This window comes from Lampris incognitus, chromosome 5 (assembly GCF_029633865.1).
Source record: "Lampris incognitus isolate fLamInc1 chromosome 5, fLamInc1.hap2, whole genome shotgun sequence".
Classification (NCBI taxonomy): domain Eukaryota; kingdom Metazoa; phylum Chordata; class Actinopteri; order Lampriformes; family Lampridae; genus Lampris; species Lampris incognitus.
In genome coordinates, this window is record NC_079215.1 from 14,395,233 (window position 1) to 14,419,080 (window position 23,848).

The 23,848-nt window shown below is 42.5% G+C and overlaps 1 protein-coding gene across 5 annotated transcripts; it reads right to left on the bottom strand.

Moving 5' to 3' along the window:
- Positions 1–738: 738 nt before the first annotated feature.
- On the bottom strand, positions 739–23,848 carry LOC130112877 (ATP-binding cassette sub-family E member 1-like). 5 transcript variants are annotated; one of them, XM_056280398.1, is made up of 18 exons: positions 23,711–23,848; positions 22,126–22,367; positions 21,937–22,022; positions 21,732–21,829; positions 21,498–21,615; positions 20,853–20,990; positions 20,566–20,635; positions 18,875–18,971; positions 18,507–18,596; positions 18,279–18,400; positions 14,990–15,211; positions 14,848–14,907; positions 3,883–3,941; positions 3,683–3,793; positions 3,419–3,561; positions 3,198–3,320; positions 1,182–1,293; positions 739–1,073 (listed from the first exon to the last, which is right to left on the bottom strand). In XM_056280398.1, the coding sequence occupies exons 2-18, from the start codon at positions 22,226–22,228 to the stop codon at positions 1,026–1,028; spliced, it is 1,800 nt and encodes a 599-aa protein (XP_056136373.1). In that variant the 5' UTR covers positions 22,229–22,367; positions 23,711–23,848; the 3' UTR covers positions 739–1,025. The 5 variants fall into 5 exon arrangements, 4 of the variants coding, with proteins under 4 accessions (XP_056136373.1, XP_056136370.1, XP_056136372.1 ...); XM_056280395.1 differs by having other exon boundaries at positions 21,937–22,367; XM_056280397.1 differs by lacking the exon at positions 14,848–14,907 and having other exon boundaries at positions 21,937–22,367.

The following is a 23,848-nucleotide window of genomic DNA, read 5'->3' on the forward strand; positions in this document are numbered from 1 at the left end:
ACATAAATATTTTAAGTAATGCAATAAAAAAATGATTGTAATAAATCTGAATCATATTTGGTTTTGTAATAAATTCGTTTTTGAGCACTCACATCATGCGACATGGCACATTGTGACATGCAGCGTTAGATGTGAGTTCCCTCCTGTTTTGTGCATTCAGTGATTCAGCTAGCTATCCTGTGGTACAATGGCAGTTATGGACATGAAAAGAGGCGTTCACGTCTACACTACGTAGGACACTGATTATTTGGTATATATATTTTACAAGTCTACTGTAACAGGTGACGCTGTTGCTGAGCATTTCTAATCGTGTGCGTATGTGTGCCCTATAAGTTGGACATGAGTGAGTATGCATATTTCATAGTTTTCAATTTAACATGAAATTAGTTCATGTGTTCAAGTGCTTTAAAAGGGTACATGGAAAATCAAAGCCTTACAGTATAATATAAACAAATTGATATTTAACTTTTAAGACTATGGTTGCCAGTGCTCTTTAGTTGTGTGCGTTTATGTGTGAAAGACACTATGTAAACGTACATGTGATATACTAAGTGGTCAGAAACTGACTTGATGTGCTGTGTTGTTTGGCTTTATGGCAAGCTTGGCACTATGGTCTTCTGTTACTTCTGTTCTGCATGTATATGTGTAACCAAACCCCCCCCCCCCCCCCACACACACACAGTTAGACTGTGTGCTGGTGTCAGTTAAAAAATGACCCCCCCCCACCCCCACCCCGCACAAATGTCAAACTCTGCCTATACCCCAGGGTCAACAATTCAACGCTAACCTGACCTGATTATCTCAGTTAAGAGAACAGTAAATTAAGATGGATTGTGTGTATGTGCCAAAGCTGTGCTCGATTTCTTGCATCCATTGAGACAAGGCCCCTGAGAAGCGGAGTGAAAAGCCTTTCTGTAACCCTTGGACCCTGTGTTGAGTGGTCTTCAAAGACACCTTCTGCCTCCACAGCAGATGATGCGTTGGACAACAGTGGGGGAGTTGACTGTCATGGAGGGAAGGGGTCATTAGCTATCCAGGAAGAGGTAGTTGCCACTCTTCTTCTGTTCCACATCCTAATGGAGTATTAAATGGGGTAAGAGAAGCACAAAAGATAAAAGTGTCAAGTAAATTTTTGCAGGAAAATGTTGCTTAAAGAAAAGTTCTGAGCAAAAAAGAACTACCTTTAAAGAATTCATCTTGTTTATTCTTGGTCGGAAGTTGTTGGGGTCCCTCCTGAACGTGATCTCCAGCTGTGATAAGAACTTGTTCATCCCTGCGAGTAAGGTCTGTGGCCTGAAAAGTGACAAGAAATTGAATCCACTTGTACAGCATCCTGCTGTATTTTGCTACAGGACATTTACTTATCTATATATTCATTTCATCAAAACAATTCATGACCTCCTGATGACAAAAGTTTTTTTTTGTACTTTTTTATTGCACATTGTTTGTTCTCATTTGATGTTTTGTCGTGTCGAAATGGTGGGGTTCTTCATAAGCTTTGTGGTTTCTCTCCCCATCTGCAGTTTTTTTTTATTTAGGCTTCTGTCTTGTTGTTTTTTTTGTGTCTGCAAATAATAAACTAAGCAAAAAAATATTCAAGAAAAAATGCCTTTCTGCATGCTCAATAATCCAGGTAAGAAAATCAAGTTGAATCAGTTCAACTGGACACAATGTTTATTGAGAGAAACGTTTCATCACTCATCTAAGTGACTTCTTCAGTCTCCACTGACTGCAGGTACCCTCACCCTTATAAACATACATACATACATACATACATACATACATAAACATACATACAGTGGCATAACGACCGAAAACAACGATTGGTTTCATATGCAAATTGCCGTAACCATTAACTAGAGTTTCAATGACAGTGTGTGCTATTCACAGAGGATTGGGGAATGGTTGCAATCACAGCATTGTAAGATGGTGACCCTATTGTGTGATCAGTCAGTGCTTGTAAGTGCTAACCCAACCAACTAACACTTTGGCTGGTCTTACATGTTTGCAGTGGTACTGCTGGATGGAATACCATCAGGAGGATTGCTGTGACTTGTACATCGGGGAAACCAAACAGACGCTAGCCAAGAGGATGGCACAACACAGGAGAGCTAACACATCAGCCCAGGAGTCCGCAGTCTACACCAATCTACAGGCCAGTGGCCACTCTTTCAAGGATGAGGATGTGCACATCCTCTACACGGAGGAATGCTGGTTTGAATGGGGAGTCAAAGAGGCCATCTATGTGAAGAGGGAACGACCATCTCTGAACCGAAGGGGGGGGGGGCTAAGAGTACATCTGTCACCATCTTACAATAATACTGTGATTGCATCATCATCATCATCAGTTCCATAACCTATGGAGGTCATAGGAGCACAGCGGATGCCTCAACAAGTCTCTTCCGACGAGTTTGGTTGAGTCATCACTGTGTTTCAGTAGGGGGAGTACCTGGTGGCCCCTATCTCCTCTCCAGGTATAGATGGCCGTTGGTTCACAGAGGAACTCATCTGCCCTTTGACAGGTTTTGTTTTTAGTCCTGCTGGGTGTCCACACACCCTCCTCACAACAACCCAAGAGTAAAAGTGGGGGTGCCGGTTTAGTCGCCAACGACCTGACGGTTGCAGTTTAACATCGTACGCAGGACATTAAACTGATTGCAAACATTGCAAACATTCCCCAATCCTCTGTGAATAGTACACATGGCCATCAAAACTCTAGGAACGCTCGCAGCAATTTGCACATGAAACCAATCGTTTTTGGTCATCACGCCACTGTATTGTTTATAGGGTTGGGGATACTTGCAGTCAGTTGAGACTGGAGAGGTCACTTAGATGAGTAATGAAACGTTAAAATGTTGTGTCCAGATGAACTCATTCAACTTTCTTTGATTCAAGAAAAAAAAGAAGAGAAAATACTCTACAGGTTTGAAAATCCTTCTGCAGTCATTCACATACAGACTTGTCCATTCATAAATCTTCTCTGTGACTTCACATTTTCCATTGCGCAAGTTCTGTGTTTCGCTGCGAAAATACCACCATAAAGGGAGCTGCTAATATCTGTGGTTGTACAAACAGAAGTCCACTAAAGTGAAATAATGATTTGTATTATGCAATACAAACGTGAAATGACCCTGTTGTGTGATCAGTCAGTGCTTGTAAGCGCTAAGCCATCTAACTAATAATTCGGCTGGTCTTACGTGTTAGCAGTGGTGCTGCTGGATGGAACACCATCAAACACGATTACACGGTCTGCCAAGTAGGTGGCCATGATGAAGTCGTGCTCCACAACAAAGGCGGTCTTCTTAGCATGGAGGATAAAGCTATCAAACAATAGAACAAAATTCTGGCACATCAAAATTCTGTCAACATCCAAATCTGCTTCGACTTTTGGTACTTTCCATGTCAAAATGTGATGTACCGTTTGATGAGCCTAGCAGCAACGAGACGCTGCTCAGAGTCCAGGTAGGCAGAAGGCTCATCTATCAAGTAGACGTCAGCTGGCTTACCCAGACAGAGGGCCAGGGCTACCCTCTGCAATTCACCTCCTGAAAGGTTCTGGACCTACAAACACAAACACACACATACACACACACAAACACATGTAAGGTTAGAGTCAGGGTGAGGTAAGGGACCACTTGGTTAGGACATGAAAAAACACAAAATATCCTCATGCGATACCCACATCTTGGTCAATAATGCTGTCAATATGCATGGGTTTCATGACATCTGTCACAAACTGGGGGTGTGTGTATGCGTTGCGGATCTTGTCATGGAGCAAGGCCCTCACACTGCCCTAGAAACATTTAAGTGGGTATGGTTAGCTGTCAGGTGATGACTACAGACAGGAGAACTTGGTATTAACATGCTAGGCTGATAACCTACTTTGAATTTAGGGCTGATTTTCTGTGGCTTGTAGCTGACGCTGAGGACTGGCATGTCACCTTGGGGAAAAGAAATGAAAACAGTGAAACGAATTTAAATTTCTATGGAACAATCACATGTGGGGACCGGCACTGCTCGCGGACTACAACAACCCATAACTGCTCAACCTCACAGATGATCTCCACCCATCATCTTGCCTTACACTGTAATAATATTGGTTAGTTATACTGTATCCGTGATGGCATGTTGACCTCAAAATGTCTTGATGCATACTCAATAATCCAGGTAAGAAAATCAGGGAAGGTTGAATCAGTTCATCTGGATACAAGATTTATTGACAGAAAGTTTCATCACTCAACTAAGTGACATCTTCCGTCTAAACTGACTGCAGGTACCCCCACCCCTTATAAACAACACAGCACAGCACAATACAGTACCTACACTACCTAAGGCCATGTGTACTATTCACAGAGGATTAGGGAATGTTGCAATGACAGCATTGTAAGATGGCGACGGATGCATGACCAAAACCAGCGACCAGTTTCATATGCAAACATGGGTGTGCCTATTAACTAGAGCAGTGCTACTCTTTACGTGGCTCACGAGCCGCATGCGGCTCGTGAGACTTTGTCTTGTGCCTCATATAGATCCACTGATAACAACAAGAACATAGCTATAATTTACTTCTATAGGTTCCGTTTGTGTCCTGTTTTAGCACATTGAAATGAATTATCCAGCAGATGGCAGCATACTGAAGATACGGAGTTGGATCATGGGTAGACGTATAGCCTAAGTGTGTAGCTTTGTATTTGCGAAACATTTTTGTCATGTTGATAATGCTTATGTATAATTGCATATGTACATGTATACATAAGATGGGTTCCACTCCCAGCCTTACAAACTCACAAACAAGTATTATATATTTTAATAATGCAATGTAATTATTAATTGATAATAAAAAGAGATGTAAGGATGGAAAGCATGGTACTATATTTTTTTTAAACATATAAAAAGATGGTAAATATCTTGAGAGTGACGATAAAAAAAAACCCCCACCCGAGTTATATCTGCAATCTCTGTGGCTCTTTGAGGAATGGTCTTACTTATAAGTGGCTCTCCTAAGGAAATTAGTGAGTACCACTGAACTAGAGTTTCATTTCGATGGCCATGTGTACTATTCACAGAGGATTGGGGAATAGTTGCAATCACAGCATTATAAGATGGCGACAGAATGCTGCGCCAGAAGTTGGTTCACCCCAAGGATCGGGTCCCCCGGCACAAACAGAGCAATATAGTGTATGCTGCTAAGTGCCAGGAGGATTGCAATGACTTGTACACCGGGGAAACTAAACAGACGATGGCCAAAAGAATGACACAACACAGGAGGGCTAACATGTCAGGCCAGGACTCCGCAGTCTACACCCATCTACAGGCCAGTGGCCACTCTTTCCTACCCAAAGCTCATGACCATGGGTGAGGGTTGGAACAAAGATTGAGTGGTAAATTGAGAGCTTTGCCCTCCGGCTCAGCTCCCTCTTCGCCACAATGGTCCGGTTCAACGTCCACATTACTGCTGATGCTGCACCAATCCGCCTGTCAATCTCCCGCTCCATCCTACCCTCACTCGTGAACAAGACCCCGAGATACTTGAACTTCTTCACTTGAGGCAACAACTCATTCCCAACCCAGAGGGAGCAATCTACCATTTTCCAGCCCAGAACCATATACATACATATACACAGGCGGATCATTCGTTTTTAATTTTTTTCCTTCAATTTTTTTTTGTTTTGTTTGTATCTTCTCTTGTTACTTGAGGAAAGTACTATCGGTTGAATTCATTCACTATTCAGTTGCGCACAATGATCCACGTAGTTTGCTAGACGAACCATCTACTTTCTTTTGTTCATTTGCTTCTTTCATTTTAGTTTTTTTGTTTACACTATTACTTTGGTAGACAGATTGCGCACGTGCTGCTTTTTTTCTCCCTCTTTCTTTCACCAACAATCTTGCCTCAATCTTATCACACTCATTTGTTGCGCGCTATCTTGCCTGAGCGGCTGTGCGCAGCTTTTCTTCCTCAAACATCTCCTCTCTCCAGTGTGTGGAAGTGCACACACACACACACACACACACACACACACACACACACACAATATTCGCACAGCCTCTCTACGTCATGCTATTACCTTTTGTGCCTCGATTATCACATTGCTGCTCAATTGTAACTGATTACTATTAGTTGATTTTTAATTGATAGTTTTTATAAATTGTTTTCACTGAAGTAAGTCGTTGTCCTGCCTGCTTTGTGACAGTACTCACTGATGCCATCCTCTGCCAACTAAGTACTCCACACTGATTATTCCATCAACTTGAGTAGTTCAATTATAACTATCCATCCATCCATCCATCCATCCATTATCCAAGCCGCTTATCCCAATCGGGGTTGTGGGATGCTGAGCCTATCCCAGAGTCATCGGGCGGCAGGCTGGGAGACACCCTGGACAGGCCGCCAGTGCATCACAGGGCTGACACATTCACACCTAGGGACAATTCAGTATGGCCGATTCACCTGACCTACATGTCTTTGGCAGTGGGAGGAAACCGGAGCACCCGGAGGTAACCCACGCAGACACGGGGAAAACATGCAAACTCCACACAGACGATGGATGACCTGGGATGACCCACAAGGTTGGACTACCCCAGGGTTCGAACCCAGGACCTGCCTATTGTGAGGTGACTGTGCTAACCACTGTGCTGCTGTGCCGCCTCAATTATAACTATCGAACATCAAAGTTAATGGTTTATAATAGTATGAGACTGATTCACGACACTGATTTTCTGTGACTGACTTAATGAAACTGATTTGATTATTCCATCCATTTTCATAGTTTCAATTATAAAATATTAAACACAAAAAATACTACTACTACTACTTTCGGCTGTTCTCATTAGGGGTCGCCACAGCGGATCATCCGTTTCCATCTCTTCCTGTCCTCTGCATCTTCCCCTGTCACACCAGCCACCTGCATGTCCTCTCTCACCACATCCATAAACCTCCTCTTTGGCTTTCCTCTTTTCCTCTTCCCTGGATGCTCCATATTCAGTATCCTTCTCCCAATATACCCAGCATCTCTCCTCCACACATATCCAAATCATCTCTATCTTGCCTCTCTTGCTTTGTCTCCAAACGGTCCAACCTGAGCTGTCCCTCTAATATACTCATTCCTAATCCTGTCCTTCTTCATCACTCCCAATGAAAATCTTAGCATCTTCAACTCTGCCACCTCCAGCTCCGCCTCATGTCTTTTTGTCAGTGCCACTATCTCCAAACCATATAACATAGCTGGTCTCACAACCATCTTTTAAACCTTCCCTTTAACTCTTGTTGGTAACCTTCTGTCGCAAATCACTCCTGACACTCTTCTCCACCCTGCCTGCACTCTCTTCTTTACCTCTCTCCTGCGCTTCCCATTACTTTGGACAGGTGACCCCAAGTATTTAAACTCATACGCCTTCGTCACCTCTACTCCTTGCATCCTGACCTTTCCACTGTCCTCCCTCTCATTCATGCAGATGTATTCCCTCTTGCTCCTACTGACTTTCATTCCTCTTCTCTCCAGTGCATACCTCCACCTCTCCAGGCTCTCCTCCACCTGCAACCTACTCTCGCTACAGATCACAATATCATCCGCAAACATCATAGTCCACAGAGACTCCTGCCTGATCTCTTCCGTCAACCTGTCCATCACCATTGCAAACAAGAAAGGGCTCAGAGCCGATCCTTGATGTAATCCCACCTCCACCTTGAACACATCTTTCTTTCCAACCGCACACCTCACCACTGTCACACTTCCCTCATACATATCCTGCACCACTCCTACATACTTCTCCGCAAGTCCCGACTTCCTCATACAATACCACAACTCCTCTCTCGGCACCCTGTCATATACTTGGCAATATGACATATGTCATATTAAACAAAAAAATTAATGGTTGATAAATTTATTGGACTGATTTTACAAGACTAATTTGATAACCCCGATGTGCCCACATCTTCTTGTGCCCTGTGCGAGGCTTAGTATTATTGGCTTCTGTGATATTATTAGAATAAGCAATTAAGTGAATTCCTCTAGTCCAGCGGTGGCTAACCATGTGCCATGGAGAGCCATGTGTATGCAGGTTTTCATTCCAACCCGACTCCACACCAGGTGATTTCACTGATACATTCTTCCTCTTTGGTTGAAGGGTTGCTAATCAGTGAAATCACCTGGTGTGGAGTCCGGCTGGAATAAAAACCTGCATACACATGGCTCTCCATGGCACATGGTTAGCCACCCCTGCTCTAGTTTAATGAATTCAGTTTGTTGAGCAATTCCAGGTACCTACTAGATAATATTACCGCTCCTTTGAGACTGCCAAGGCATATATTATGGTGTCATTGTGAGGTAATAGCAGTATATTGTTATAAACCATTCATTAGATACTAATCATCTAATAACTGGTTCATTACAGTATACTGCTATTATTTTCTTTGGGAGTGATGAAAAAGGACAGGATTAGGAACGAGTATATTAGAGGGACAGCTCAGGTTGGACTGTTTGGAGACAAAGCAAGAGAGACACGATTGAGATGGTTTGGACATGTGTGGAGGAGAGATGTTGGGTATTTTGAAAGAAGGATGCTGAATATGGAGCTGCCAGGGAAGAGGAAAAAGGCAAGGCCAAAGGGGAGGTTTATGGATGTGGTGAGAGAGAACATGCAGGTGGCTGGTGTGACAGAGGAAGATGCAGAGGACAGGAAGAGATGGAAACTGATGATCCGCTGTGGCAACCCCTAACGGGAACAGACGAAAGTAGTAGTAGTAGTAGATACTAATTATCTAACAGTTTTACCAGAATAGCTGCTAGGGAATCCACAGCTGTTTGTTGTTGCCACAGCAACTCTTTCCAGTCAACTGGAAAAGAGAGGGAAGTTGGTAAACGAAGATGTAAAGAGAGTAGTTAGCGAACAAAGTTTTAACTATTGGCAAGGCGGGCCTCCGCCTGTGCATTTTTCTCATATCGCTGTCTGAGTATAGCATTTCTGTGTGCCTTGCGGCTACCCGCATTACCTCAAAGTAGAAGGGTTGAATTAAGCAATCAGTGACCATGTCACTAGCTTGTCAGGCAAAGATTCATGCCCAGACCAGGCAGACAGGATGAGTCATAATACTCAACACAAATCAGAAGGTGATGAGGATAGCCCTCCTTCTCTGGAGTCCGCCCCCTCTTGGATTTTGTCGCTGCTCTCCTCAACGTCTCCAAATCAGAGGAAGGAGGAATTTGAGCAGCTGACCCAAGAAGAGTGTCAGACAGAGATTAATAACTTAATCCAGCTTGTACAGAACCCCCAATGGGGAGTTATTACCATTCAGGAAGTGCTAGGTAGGCTATTTCTGCTCTACAATCAGCACACAAGCTTGAAGCTAGAAATTCTCTACAGGGAAAACAGGGAGCTGAGTGTTAGTCGCAACAGACTAGACATAAGGAACTGTACCCTGTGTAGTGAGCTCAAGCTCACCAGTGAGTTGCTAGAGGAATGTGCCCGTAGACTCCAGCTAGCTGAATGGTCTAGCATGGAAGCCGCTGACCACCAGGCCCAGGAAGAAAGTTGCAAAGCATGCGCCAGGGCCCTAGCAGTGCTTAATGCACCCCAAACAGAGGCAGGAGCAGAGCTAGAAGCTGAGGGAGGAATAGAGTCTGACATAGACACTGAGGATTGCTTGGCCCAACACCAAGCAGCCCTCCTAGCTAGACAAAAGCACCATCCTGTAGTTCTCTCCTGTAACTCAGGTGGAGCAAAGTCATGCCCACCAGTGCCCTGAGGGCTCCTCAAGCACCAGGCCGATAAGAAAAGAGGAGTAAGGGCTGCGCCATAGCTAACCCCAACCATTACCACTCTTCCTCACCCTCTTCCTCTGATGAGTATAATGAGAAGTACCACCCTCTAGGCCACTGTAATCTACACCCTGGGATTCCCAAAGTGTGGTGCGTGCACCCCTCGGGGTGCTTGAGCTGCCTCTTGGGGATACGCGAGACAAAAAATATAATGATGTAATAATTTTCTGAGCCTATGCATGTGTCATTCTCTTTGCTCTTTATGTGGTAGATCGTATGTAACTTTATTGCAATTTGATTCAAATTACTGTTGTTCTAATTTCCGTAACCGCTGTTATGTATGGTTAATTGTAATTTAAACTTGATGCAATTTTTCTTTAATATGGCTGAAAATACAGCACCATGTTTCCCCATCTTCTCTCATGATGGGCCAATTTGCCTCTGAGCCTGTGCATGTGTCCTTGCCCTCACCCATCCTCTTTGATATTTAAAAGTGACTGCTTGTGCATAACTTTGTTGCAGTTTCAGTTTCATTCGAATGTGATAGCACATTGTTGCGATCTCTTGAATATTTTGTTATGTGTGTTCTTTCTTCTTTTAATGTGGCAATAAATAGGCTATGTTGAGGTTTTTTTTTTGAAGGTGTGGGGTATCAGGGATGATCACCCCCATGAGGATGTAGAAGGGGATGTTGCCTAAAAAGTTTGGGAACTGATGCTCTACAGGTTCTCGTTCCTATCCAAAGTGAACAACAGACCACATATATGTGTTTTCATCCAGTCTCAATTTTATAAGAATTTCTCTCTAAACACAAATGTGGCTTTTTAAACGGGAAATCTGCGATTCCTAATCAACTGTCTGTTCATGAAAGGACAAAAGTTAAATTAGATTTTTTCAACATAATAGCCACAATGTAAAATACAATTCACACCACCATTACATTAAGAAATATCCCTTGGCTGCACTAAAAATGTCTCCATTAATCAATGGCTTGCAGAACAAACACCAAATTCTTTCTTTTCCCCCCAATCTACTCAAAATTCAACAGGTTGCCATTTGTGCTCTAATACCGCCATCTAGTGGGCACTTAGGCGAACACGCCACATTATATGAATACTTGATATTGATATTGAATACAAGCTACATTTTTTTCTCAACAGTACTCCGTAGCCTACAAAAAAATGCAGAATGTCACCGATACATGTGGAGTCGCCAGCCACTTCTTTTCACCTGACAGGGAGGAGTTTTGCCCGGGGGACATAGCATGTGGGAGGATCACACTACTCCCCCCCAGTCCCCCCCCCCCAAACAGGTGTCCCGACCGACCAGAGGAGGTGCTAGTGCAGCGACCAAGACACATACCCACATCTGGCTTCCCACATGCAGACACAGCCAATTGTGTCTGTAGGGACACCCGACCAAGCCGGAGGCAACACAGGGACTTGAAATGCTGATCCCCGCATTGGTAGGCAATGGAATAGACCGCCACACCACCCGGATGCCCGTGCAGGATGGGATCTTAACACTCTGGTCTGAGAAATCTGCCATAAGTCAAGTCCTATACGACAGGTTGTGTCAGAGCAGTCTCTGTCTTCCCTTTGTGCACAAAAGTCACCATCTTTCTGTGGATCAACCACAGACCCCAATCAAGGCTCTTGGCATCTGTGCCTTACCCATACAGATCAGAGCAAGAGAATTAACACACTTCATGAGCATGGTTCCCCAACTACCTCATTCACTCTTTGTCAGGGCAGACATTCTTATCAGATTGGAAACCCAGCAGATATGGTCAATCATTTATTCTGGGCCCAAGCTAACAGTGCCCAATTGTCACCACCCATGAACGCATGCGTTTCAGACAGACCATCCCTCAGGCATGTCAAATGGCGAGTGAGTTTGATGTAGTGATTCATGCCAGGACAGCAGCGTACCCCCTTAAGCTTGTGATGTTGAAAAGACAAGCGCTTCCAGGCTCATAGGCATTCTTCAAACCTTTGCCCCTCTTTCTTGAATTCAGCCTAACGGTGTGTGGCACCCCCTTGCTTGAGCTGGACCACTGTTCTACTTATTTACTGGTGTAAAACCTGACCAGCACCTCACTTTCTGTGGCTGCACACCAGCACTTGGGGCTGTTGATCGACAGCTCCCCATTACTTTGAATTATCCCAGTGGTTGGCAAACTTCCATCTTATTTGGTTGGGGCAGATGACTTTGGGCAGGCATTCACCATCTTCCCCAGCAAAATCATCTCCATTGCCCCACACAAGATGCTGCAGAATGAACAAGTCTGCGATGACAACCCAGACACCAGAAGGCATATGGTTGTCTATGCCCCTGCTGCCTACCCAGGCAGCATAGTTTCACCGAAGGGTATCACAGGTCCTCCACCAAGAGAACCATATCTTGGATTTGAACTTGAGTTTCAACAACAGTTCGCTAAGGTGGACGCCTTAAAAATCGCTGTTCAAAGACAGCAGCTCCATGATCTCTTCTATGACTTCCAACATATCCGGTCATGAGATTCCAATGATTATGGCATCACAGACCTCCACACAGTGTGGCTCCCAATGGATCCAAATGCAACAAACACATTCACGCGCCAGTACAAAATTCCCTTGGCTGCCTACGACTCCATCCAGGAAACGTTGGACACACTACTGGAGAAGCAGATCATTCAAGAATGCAACTGCACATACAATTCACCCTTGTGGCTAGTGTTGAAGCCAAACAGCAAATGGCACCTGACCATAGACTACAGACAGCTAAATAAACAAGTCCCTCTGTCTCGCTGCCCAATAATCCGTTTGGATCAGGAATTCTCCAAGGTGAGAGATGCCAAATTCTTTTCCACTGCCGACGTGTGCAGTGGATTTTGGACCCTGAAGGTAGATCCTACAGACCAGTACAAGCTGGGCTTTTCCTTTGGCAACCATCAAGTAACATGGAACCGGTGCCCATTTGGATGCTCAAACTCCCCATCTGAGTTCAACATCTTCCTTCATAAGGTCATGAGTGATGCTGCAGCTCGGGGAAACTTGATCTATGTCAATGACATTCTGATCTATTCACAGATCTTGGGAGCCCACCTGATTGAGATCAGACATGTGCTCAACCAGCTCGCCAATGCTGGAGCGAAACTGTCACTCACAAAAGGGCAGTGGTGTCACATCAAAGTTGAGTATGTTGGGCTACTTGTTGGCACTAATGGCATTGAACCCCAGACAGGGAGAGTTCAGGCCATTCAAGATATCGACGTCCTAACTACCAAAAGCGCATAAGCGTCTTAGGCATTTGCGACTACTCCAGACAGTACACTGAGGGCTATGCAGAGATTGCCAGACTACTTACCCAGCTCCTCTGAAAAGACAAAGCGTCCCAGTGGTGAAGCTCTCAAGAACAAGCTTTCCAAGAGCTGAAGCAGAAACTAAGCTTGGCCCATGCCTCACTTATCCTGACAAGGATAAGGAGTTCTATCTGGAAGCTAGCTTCTCAACCCGTTGTGTAAATGCTGCCCCATTGCAGAAGTATGACAAAGACAGAGAAGTCGTCGCCTACGCTAGTTGCTCCCTGACTAGTGTACAACTGAAATTTTCTGACTGCGAGAAAACCCTGCTAGCTACAGTTTGGGCCATGGAACATTTCCACAGCTACATTGGTCATCAGAAAGCTGTCATAGGAATGTGTCATCAGCCTGTTTCTTTCTTGAACAGCTAGGGGTTAAGTCAAGGAAGAGTGTCCAACAGCTGTACTGCTGCATGGATGATGGCACTACAAGGCTATGATGTTGAGATTAAGTACACCCAGAATCACACAATGGCTTTAGGCCAGGGCTTATCAGAGTGCCATCATTGTGAATGCGAGAAGGAACCAGGGGATCAACCTCTCATTACCACTCCTTCTCTTCCTTCCAATCATCATCAATATGACAAAAATGTCTGCAAGGACCTCCCAAAGGTCTATGTAGATGGCTGCTCATTCCATCATGTGAACAGAGCACAAACAGGAGTGGGCATTGTTTGGGTGAATTGTGTGGTTGACGCACCACAACAATATCAACTTGAGTAAAGACAAGCCAGTATACAGAGCTATAGCTGCAGTGCTCATTGTGTTGCAACAAGCCAGCAAAACAGCATTATGCAGCAGCTAGTCATATGTTCCAACTCCAATTATACTCACTATAGTTTCGTCTTGATGCATGCGTAATAATCATCATCATCATCATCAGTTCCGTAACCTATGGAGGTCGTAGGAGCACAGCTGATGCCTCAACAAGCTCTTCCACCGTTCCCCATCCATCGCAGCTCTCCCCACCTCCACTACGCTCATCTGTAGCTATTCTCCGATGTTGTTTACCCAGGTTTTTCTCGGTCTCCCTCTCTTCCTAGTCCCTTCTACCAGGCCTTTGGCAAACGTGCCCAAACCAGTTTAATTTCATTTTTTTTATACCATTGTCAGTCAAAGCAGGTCGAATCAGTTCATCTGGATACAACATTTATTGACAATTACGTTTCGTCACTCAACTAAGTGACACCTACAGACTGTAGATGTCACTTAGTTGAGTGATGCACAGCCTCTCTGCCTCAATAATATTGCCTTTTGTGTCTTTATTGTCACATTGCTGCTCAATTATTGATTGTAACTGACTAGTATTAGTTGATTTTTTGATGGTTCTAATAAATTGTTTTCATTGAAGTAAGTTGTTGTCCTACCTGTTTTGTGACAGTACTCACTGATGCCATCTTCTGCCAACTAAGTACTCCAATTGGTGCAACATTTATTATTCCATCAACTTGAATGATTCAATTTTAACTATTGAACACCAGAGTTAATGGCTAATAATTGTATGAGACTGATTCATGACACTAATTTTCTGAGACTGACTTAATGAGACTGATTTGATTATTCCATCAATTTTGTGCAGTTTAACTATAAAATATCAAACACCAAAATTAATGGTTGATAAAATTATGAGACTGATATTATATGCCTAATTTAATAACCTTGTTGCACCCACACATATTTCCAGAAACCACAGCACCTGGCACAAAAAAACAGTTAAAACTGATAAAAACCAAGTTGATCTTTTTACCTCCTTCATCCGGTTGCAGACGCCCAGCCAGCATTCTGATGAAGGTCGTTTTACCTGTCCCTAAGCAGCAAATATGCATATCCAGTTAGCATTTTGGACATAAGGACAACAAAACCCCAACACGCATAAAAAAAAGCATTACCATTCTCTCCCAGCATGACCATGATTTCAGAGTCAGTGAACTCTCCCCCAACAATCTGTAGAGTGAAGTCGCCCATAGTTTTCTTCATGTTTGGGTACTGGTAGCGGCACATCTTTTTGACCTCCTCTTCATTGGCAGTTTCAGCCACCTTGAATGTCAGCGATGTCTCTCTGAAGCGCAAGTTCTCTGTGGGCACATAACCATCCAGGAAAATGTTGATGCCTGGTGGGAAGAGAAGGATATGAAGGAGGTGGTTATTTCAGTTTTTTGAGCATTAACAAAATCCCTTCTCGCTACATCTGTATATTTCCAACTTGGATATTACATCTGAACCCTTTAGTTCTCAATTTATCTCAAGCATTCTATCCTATTCGATTTTAATACTACTAACAGATACTTAAGCCAACCAGTCTTGGAAAGCCACAGCCATATTTCATGCCATACTTACTGAATGTGAATACTGACAGAACACACACACACACACACACACACACACACACACACACACACTCCTTGCATGTAAAATCAAATTACTATTAAAAAATTCCCAATTATCGACAAATATATCTCCTGATTATTAAAAAAAAGAAATCATATCAGGAGCACACATTAACAACACGTTAAAAGGCCCACTCCAGTGAAAAATAGGATTTTTCAGGTGTATTTTGGGGGCATTCAAGGTGTATATACAAGTGAGATTAAAAAACTAAATTGTGTCAGTAAAAAGCTTCTTTGGGTCTCGGATATGATAAAAAAAATGCTGCTGTCAAACTCTCAACCAAACAGAAGATCTACTTTCTCGCTGAAATGGGTAAAATTCATTATTGTGTTTCACATGACATAATTCGATATAAATCATCCATTTCATTCATTTTCTCACACCGGTTGTCCAGTTTGTATCCCTACATTCTCTCAAACTGTCCACTACACCACTGCTTGCTAGTCTCTGGTATACTGGTAGCAAGTCGTTTATAATATGCAACTAGATGACACAAACTAGTTCAATCAAACACTGATGAGGACTTTGAACTCAAATTGTCTTGAATTTCATTTTGGCTTTGACCTCGTCATGAGAAGAAAACACATCAACTTTACATTTATAGATACATAATCCCACAAATTTAATAGAGAGGCATCCCCCCATGAGACCTCCTGGCAGTGGCAGTGGGAGATAGACGGGCCTGTGGCAATGGTGGAGGAAGACAGGTGGCTGGATGAAAACAAGCATTTGCTTTTTCGGCTTTAAATACAGACAAACGACATCACAAGCTGATTAGCAGGGATGTGACATGGGGCAAGAGAGAGTAAGGTTGTAGGAAGTGTGGAAAAACACGCTAAAAGGGAACTGGATGAATGCCATTAGTTGCAGTTGCCATTAATAACAGCCACTTACTTGTATAGTCAATAGGAGTAACGGTGTCTCTACATTACAAGCTGGTGGGTCCTGGCCCCACCAGTTGTCACGTGGAGCAGTGCATGACATGATCAATAATTCAGTGTATTATATATTTTTTGTAACAAACATTGTTGCACATTTATTACATATGACAACAGTAGCACTGTCCAATACATTCCAAATATCTTCCTGTACCTGTTGAGTAAATATCAGTACTTCTCCTAGCGGTCTTCATTTGGTGAGTTTGGGGCCAGACCATCAGTGTTTGTTTAACCAAGTGAGCAGCTGAAAACACTGTGCACATGTTCAACGCGCTTTCAATAATGTGCTGTGGGGCACGATGATGTTAGCCCCATGCTGAGAGCAGCCGATAAGAAAATAATAGAATGACATCCATCAAGCCGTTTAGTAAAGGTCGTTTACGGTATGGGCATTGCAGAGAAACTTTTCAACATTGAAAAAGATTAAGACATTTACACGCACTTATAATGCACTTGGTATGCTATCAATTGAAAATGAATTCATTCACGGATTGGTGGGCTTTGGGAGAAAAGTTATTGACAAGTTTGCCCAGTTGAAAGATCATGGCCAATCTCTTCTTTTCAAGCAATGAACATCACTGGTGAGTTATTTTGCATTATTACAAGGTGTGTTATTTTGGCTGTAGATTAAGGCCGAGAAATCATAATCATAATCATGATTTTGATTCTGATTTTGCATTATTACAAGGCGTGTTATTTTGGCTGTAGATTAAGGCTTGGGAAACAATGGGTTTCCCTGTTCTGAGACGTTGCTTTGGATGTGTTATTACATTTACAGACCACAGGGATCGTATACTGCTCGATAACTTTGGATTTATAACGCAATGCTCTATAACAAGGTAATAATATACCAGTTGTGTGAGATCAAATGCCACTTCCACTTGTGATTTCACTGATGAGGTGCGTTTGTGTTTGGATTCATTGAGCAAGTAGGTTTGTGTGTAGTTTCATTGACGAGTCAGATGCTGCCCCTACAGAGTTTATTGTGCCCCACCAGGCTTTCCATGCCAGAGACGCCACTGAACAGGAGTGTCTGTTCTATACATTTTATCTATGGAATTACGGGACAACTGACAGCATTGCCTCATAAGAGCTTGAAGATGTGGAAAAGGCCTTCCTGATTGAACGTGCACTAAGAGCTTCATTTCTTTAAAAGTGCAACTAGCTGAGGTGCAGAATGTCTGGATATCTTTCATTTAAAAACACGGCACAACTCTGAGCCAAATACTGCATCCATTTGCAATGCCCGTTTTTAGATGTACTGTATTCCGATTCTTTTTTTAATACCAAACAGGATTCGCCAAGCGTGTGAAGGTGACACACAATACCATTCTTTTAATATTTGAATCAAATGAAGCCCAACCTATATTATGTTCATTTGTAGAACAACAATTAGCACAGAGCCAACCTTTTGTAAACCATTCTGTGGCTATACAACGCTACCTGCTAGCCTGTATAAGCTACGTATGTGCTACCATCTCTTCTCAGCAAGTCTGTGCAGCGTAAAGTTAACAATTCCCCTTATGATTGGACTACAGATCCATTTTTTGATAAATGTACAGCAGCTATATAGTTTAATAGTCATGTTGTTTGGTTTGCCAACAGCATGTCAATGAAATCTATTTTGGAAAAAAAAAACAAACCCCAAAATATACGCAACTACATTTCTTAACAGCGCAACTCGATATAGTGAAATCATAGATATAGAGAATTTATTCAGTAAAAATGCAGAGAAAAGCACCTTATCCATTTATTGCATATATCAAAGTCTTTCGAAGCTATTTTTGACTGAACGGAATAAATTCACTAGAATGGGTCTTTAAAATCACCACCTATGGGATTGTATAACTACCTTCTCTAACACTGAAAGGCATGGTTACCACTCCGTATGCACCGGGCACCCCATATAGACAGCAGATAAAGTCAGATAGGTAGTCCAGCACACTTAGGTCATGCTCCACCACTATGATGTATCTGTACGGGGCAGAAGATTTATCTTTTCAGATAATCCAACGGAACATTTCAAAACCCCTCTTTTGTATTAAACATCTCAATATGTAGTGTTATCTGCGTCACTGACCTGTCTGGGGTGATGAGAGAGCGGATGGCGTGGGCAGCCTTTAAACGTTGCTTCACATCCAGATAGCTAGATGGTTCATCAAACATGAAGCTGAAGAATAAGACAACACTCTTTACAGTATGTCCACTATTTACTTCAGAATTGATCAGTTCAATGATTAGATTTAAAAAAAAATCTAGTTTGTGTTGAATTCAAATCAGTGAGTGACAGGGCTTGATATTCAGGGTATGGTTGAATATTCAGGGTATGGTTGAACCTATGTAAACCTTGATATTCAGGGTATGGTTGAACCTATGTAGTCAACCATTTAGTGTAAGCCTTGCTTAGATCCAGGGAGGGGTGGCAATGCCAAAGGTCCTGGTCCTTACATGTCAGCCTTCTGGATGCAGACAACAGCACAAGCAAAGCGCTGCAGCTCCCCTCCCGATAGCTCCTCCACTTTTCTGTCCCTGAGATGAGTCAGATCTGAAAGTGAGAGGGGGAGACAAAGAGGCAAGAAATAAGAGCGAACCAGACCAAAAGCAGAATTCTAACATTGTAAAAAAAAAAAAATTAACCCCCCCCCAAAAAAAACCTCAAGACTTTGCAGGGTAAGTGGCTTTATGTAAACTATCCAAAAACAACGGACTCCATGAGCAATGACTGGGGGTTAGAAATGGGTTGATGAGTCTCTAATCAAGTGAAGACAAAATTCTGTCTCAGAGAAACTGACAAGGCTGTTTGAAGGTGCTGCCAAGTATGAAGTACACAGCAACCATGGCTTTTCACCCAGCTGTGGTCACAGGCATGTCATTGACCGGACCAGCTCATATTACAGGTGACTTCAACAAGTTTACATCTCTGGATTTTGGACTTCTTAATAGGCAGAGCATAGGTTCTCAGATTTTCAAACTCATTGACCATTAGCACAGGTGCCCCTCAGGCGTGTGTCCTCTCACCTCTGCTCTACTCATTATACACCAAGACTGTATTTCACACTCTGACACTGTAAAAATGACCAAGTTTGCTGATGATACAACACTGATGGGACTGATTTCCTGTAATGATGAGACAGCTTATAGAAAGCAGGTCTCCTCTCTTGTTGACTAGTGTAGCAATGCCAGCGTTGAACTGAACATCAACAAAACTTAAAAATCAGGGAGCGCTACTACCGCTGGTCATAAACAACCAGTTGGTAGAGAGAGTGGATAATTTCAAATTCCTTGGGACTACAATCTCCTCGCTGAGAAGGGAAGACAACTTCACCACCATCCAAGAAGAAAGCTCATCATAGAGTATTCTTTCTAAAGCAGCTTAGGAAATTGGGAGTGTCAAAGATTGCAATGTTACAGTTCTACAGCGCTGTAATAGAAAGTGTGCTAACTTTCTCAATTAATCTGTGGCATCGAAATTCTACAGCCCACAAGAAAAACTGTTGAACAGTCATGTGCACAGTTTCAGAAATAATTGGCTGTGAACTCCCCACCATTTCTGAATTATAATATATTTGCATTCAGCGGGAAGGTTTTAGAAATTTAAAGGACTCCTCACACCCAGCCAACCCCCTATTCAATCATCTCCTTTTGGGTAAAAGACTCCACAGTATCAAGACCAGAACATATCGCTTCAACAATAGCACTTAACCTGCAGCAATCTGCACCCTATATGCTTCACTGATAGTACAAGTATAGTCTCCTTAAGCCCATGCACTTTAATTTGTCCCTAAGGGCATGGGCTATATGGCTGCATTAACTGAATTATTGTTTTTGTGGACACTCCTTGTATGTATTGTGTGGTTGGCTATATGTTTACTGTTGTCATCTTTGAGATCACTGAAACAAATTCCAAATCAACTGTAAAGTTGATATGGCAATAAATTATTTAAACTTGAATCTTGATGGAACACCAATTTCAGCCCTTAGAATTAATAATAACCATTACATTTATATAGCGCTTTTCTAGACACCCATCTTTGAGATTGATAAAACTATTTTCCCCATTACATTTTGCTACAGCAGTTCGTTAAGAATCAGTGGACGAGTGGGAACAGCATGACAATGAGACAAATTAACAAACATACCGAGCTGCTCACAGACCACATCCTGTGTTTTGGTGTCATCTTTCCTACTTAGAATGGCACCCACACTTCCCTGATGGCAGATCGTACAGTTATCACTCAATGGGCATCACATACTCCCATTTACAAACCACTGTTCAATCATTCGGATATTGATAAATGAAATGTCTTCTACCAAATAAGTAGTAGCATTATCAGTAATAATGCCAATTCTGAATAAAATTTAAAAAAAACACACAAGTTATGCTGTACAGTGCCAAAGTGATATGCAGCAGAGCAGGTGGACTGACCTTGACAGTTTTGGGAATCTGGTCTACATACTGAGGCTTGACAACAGCCTTAAAGTCATTCTCCAAGATCTTGGTGAAGTAGTTCTGGAGCTCTGAACCACGGAAATTAGTGAGAATCTCTTGCCAGTCCGGGGGATCCTGGGGAGCATTAAGTGGAGCACTAATCATTGTTGCTGGGGAATGTTGTGACAAATTAACTCACGTCACTTGAACTAATTCACATAAAATGATCCGTGTCACTAACATAACTACTTTGTCAAACTACCATTCAATTTGACAAAACTGGATGAGAATGATCTGCTTATGACAATGCTGGTCTTATTCTCTTACTGCACTTAAAACAATTTACAGTGCTGTGAAAAAGTATTTGCCCCCTTCCTGATTTCCTCTATTTTTGCATATTGGTCACACTTGTTTCAGATCTTGATAATAATAATGGATTACGTGTATATAGCACTTTATCTTGATACTCGAAGTGCTTCACAGTGAAGGGGGGGGGACTCACCTCAACCGCCACCTATGTGTAGCACCCACCCACCTTCTCTATACAAAATGTAATATAAGATGAAGGGAAACCAAGTAAACACAAAATTCCGATTTTCAATGATAATTTTATTTATAGAAAAACACTCAGTCTTTACTCACATTATGCTCTCCCAGATTGGGTTTTAGTTTTCCAGCTAGAATCTTCAGTGCTGTGGATTTCCCAATTCCATTGGTACCCACCAGTCCCAATACCTTTCCAGGTCTAGGAATTGGTAATCTATAATTCCACATGAAAAAATATTGAATAGGCAATTATAATCAAGAGTACTTAGTAGTCAGTAGCCACTTAATGGAAGATTAATTGTAAAAATTTGTCTTGGTTTTGAAACCCACCTATGCAATTTAAATGCATTGGCACAGTATCTGTGAGTGGTGTCTTTATCAAGATTGCTTGGCAAGTTGATAATGGACAAGGCCCCAAATGGACATACCTAGTCAAAAAAAAAAAAAAAAAAAAAAAAACGGGTTGCAAAAATGTCTGCAAAAATACATCAGAGGCAAAAAAATTTGTTCCGTTGATTAAGAGGAGAATATCTACCTTAGTACAGATTCCAGATCCAATACAGAGTGATTCAGATATCCAGGCAATTTTGCTTACAGATGTGACCTCTATGCATAGTTTACCTAGATGTAACAGCCACAGACGACAGACAAAAAAGGTATGAAACAAAGAAAGGGAAACACTGAAAAAATATATAACTCTCATCTTAGGGATAAGATCTCCCACCCATTCTAACCACTGGGCAGTTATTCTTGCACTCTTGACGGCATTTGTTTGGCTTGCACTTGTCACGGTTGACAATGGCAATCCTTGGGTTCTTCTCAGACATTCTGCCCGTTTGTGCCTAGAGTTCCCAGAAGGGCAAGAATCTCTCCCTGGCCAGGCTGCTGCACTGCAGAGATATGACGAATTGTAGTGGAAATGCTCCTCAGACTTGTGCCTCATGCAAGTCAGCTGTTGACTTGATCCTAATAAAGTGTTTAAGGTTCAACAGACAATATGAAACAAATATGAAACAAAAGTTACAAATTACAACTGACAGTTACCATAAAAAGTGGTATGGTCAATTACATAACTACGACAGCAAAATGTGTCAAAAAGAAGTAATAACAGACACTGTACTGTTACAGTGACACTCCAGCGTCATAATATACACCAGAAATAAGTAATAACATACTCTGTCACGGTGATGAAACAAGAATGAAAAAAAATTACAAATTACAACTGATGGTTACCATAGAAAGTGACATGGTCAGAATGACATAACTACGACAGCAAAACATGTAAAAAAAGAAGCAATAACAATCACTGTACTGTTAGTGACACTCCAGTGTTGTAATATACACCGGAAATAAGTAAGAATATGCTCTGTCATGGTGATGAAACAAAAGTTACAAATTACAACAGACGTTTACCATAAAAAGTGTCGGGAATTACATATCTACAACAGCAAACATGTCAAAAAGAAGAAATAACATGCACTGTACCGTTACAGTGACGCTCCAGTGTTGTAATATACACCGGAAATAAGTAAGACTATACTCCCCGTCACGGTGATGAAACAAGAATGAAACAAACGTTACAATTTACAACTGCTGGTTACCATGAAAAGTGGCATGGTCAGAATGACATAACAGCAAACCGTGTAAAAAAGAAGTAATAACATACACCGTACTGTTACAGTGATACCCCAGTGTCGCAATATACACCGGAAAGAAGTGATAATATACTCTGTCACGGTGATAATACAGGGTAGTGATAACGGAAAGAACTGATACCGTACACTGCGCTGTGACGCTCACAGTCTATGTTATGGCTTCTTCTTGACATCGTATGTTGCTGTTTGACTGATATCCCACGCATACATGTAACGAAATCTGATGCAGGTATGCTGGAATGGTGGTCCGTTTGCGTTAATCGTGCCATATTGCTGGCACAGGCATTCAGCTGTCACTTATTCGGTCGAGAAGGAACAAGTAACTCAGTCTCACGTAAGATATCCAAACGGAAGGCTCCTGAGGAAACTTGTTGGATCGACCGATAATGTTTTAACCGTGATCCGCTTCTGTATAGTTGCAGGCTACCGGGTGAGCGTTATGTAGCGTAATGTAACCGAGGGTTCCAGAACAATAGGTTACTATCACGTCAACTAACTGCGCAACAGAGTATCCCAGACACCGCCGACGCGCAAACCACCGCTACCAACGACAGCTGTGTTGCTAGCCGTTTACCGTTAGCAGGGATGGATTAGCCGACGATAAAAAAAACTTTTTTTTTCAAAACAATCTCCGCGACTGTTGTTAAAACTTACCTTGGATCCCCTCTATACAGGTCGTTAACCCCTCGGTTAGACCTACGAAAGATATTAACGGGATTTAAATCACGCCGCGTCCCGTACGCGGAGCGGACGCCGGGGGGAAGTGAGGCGCGCCCGTGTCGTTAGCCGCTA

Excerpts from the sequence above, each read along its gene's own strand:
- LOC130112877 (XM_056280395.1), bottom strand. The coding sequence starts at position 22,344 with ATGAGGCACAAGTCTGAGGAGCATTTCCACTACAATTCGTCATATCTC. Across the intron at positions 21,616-21,731 it reads AATGCATTTAAATTGCATAG|ATTACCAATTCCTAGACCTG; the intron begins GTGGGTTTCAAA and ends GTGGAATTATAG. Across the intron at positions 1,074-1,181 it reads ACAAGATGAATTCTTTAAAG|GATGTGGAACAGAAGAAGAG; the intron begins GTAGTTCTTTTT and ends ATACTCCATTAG.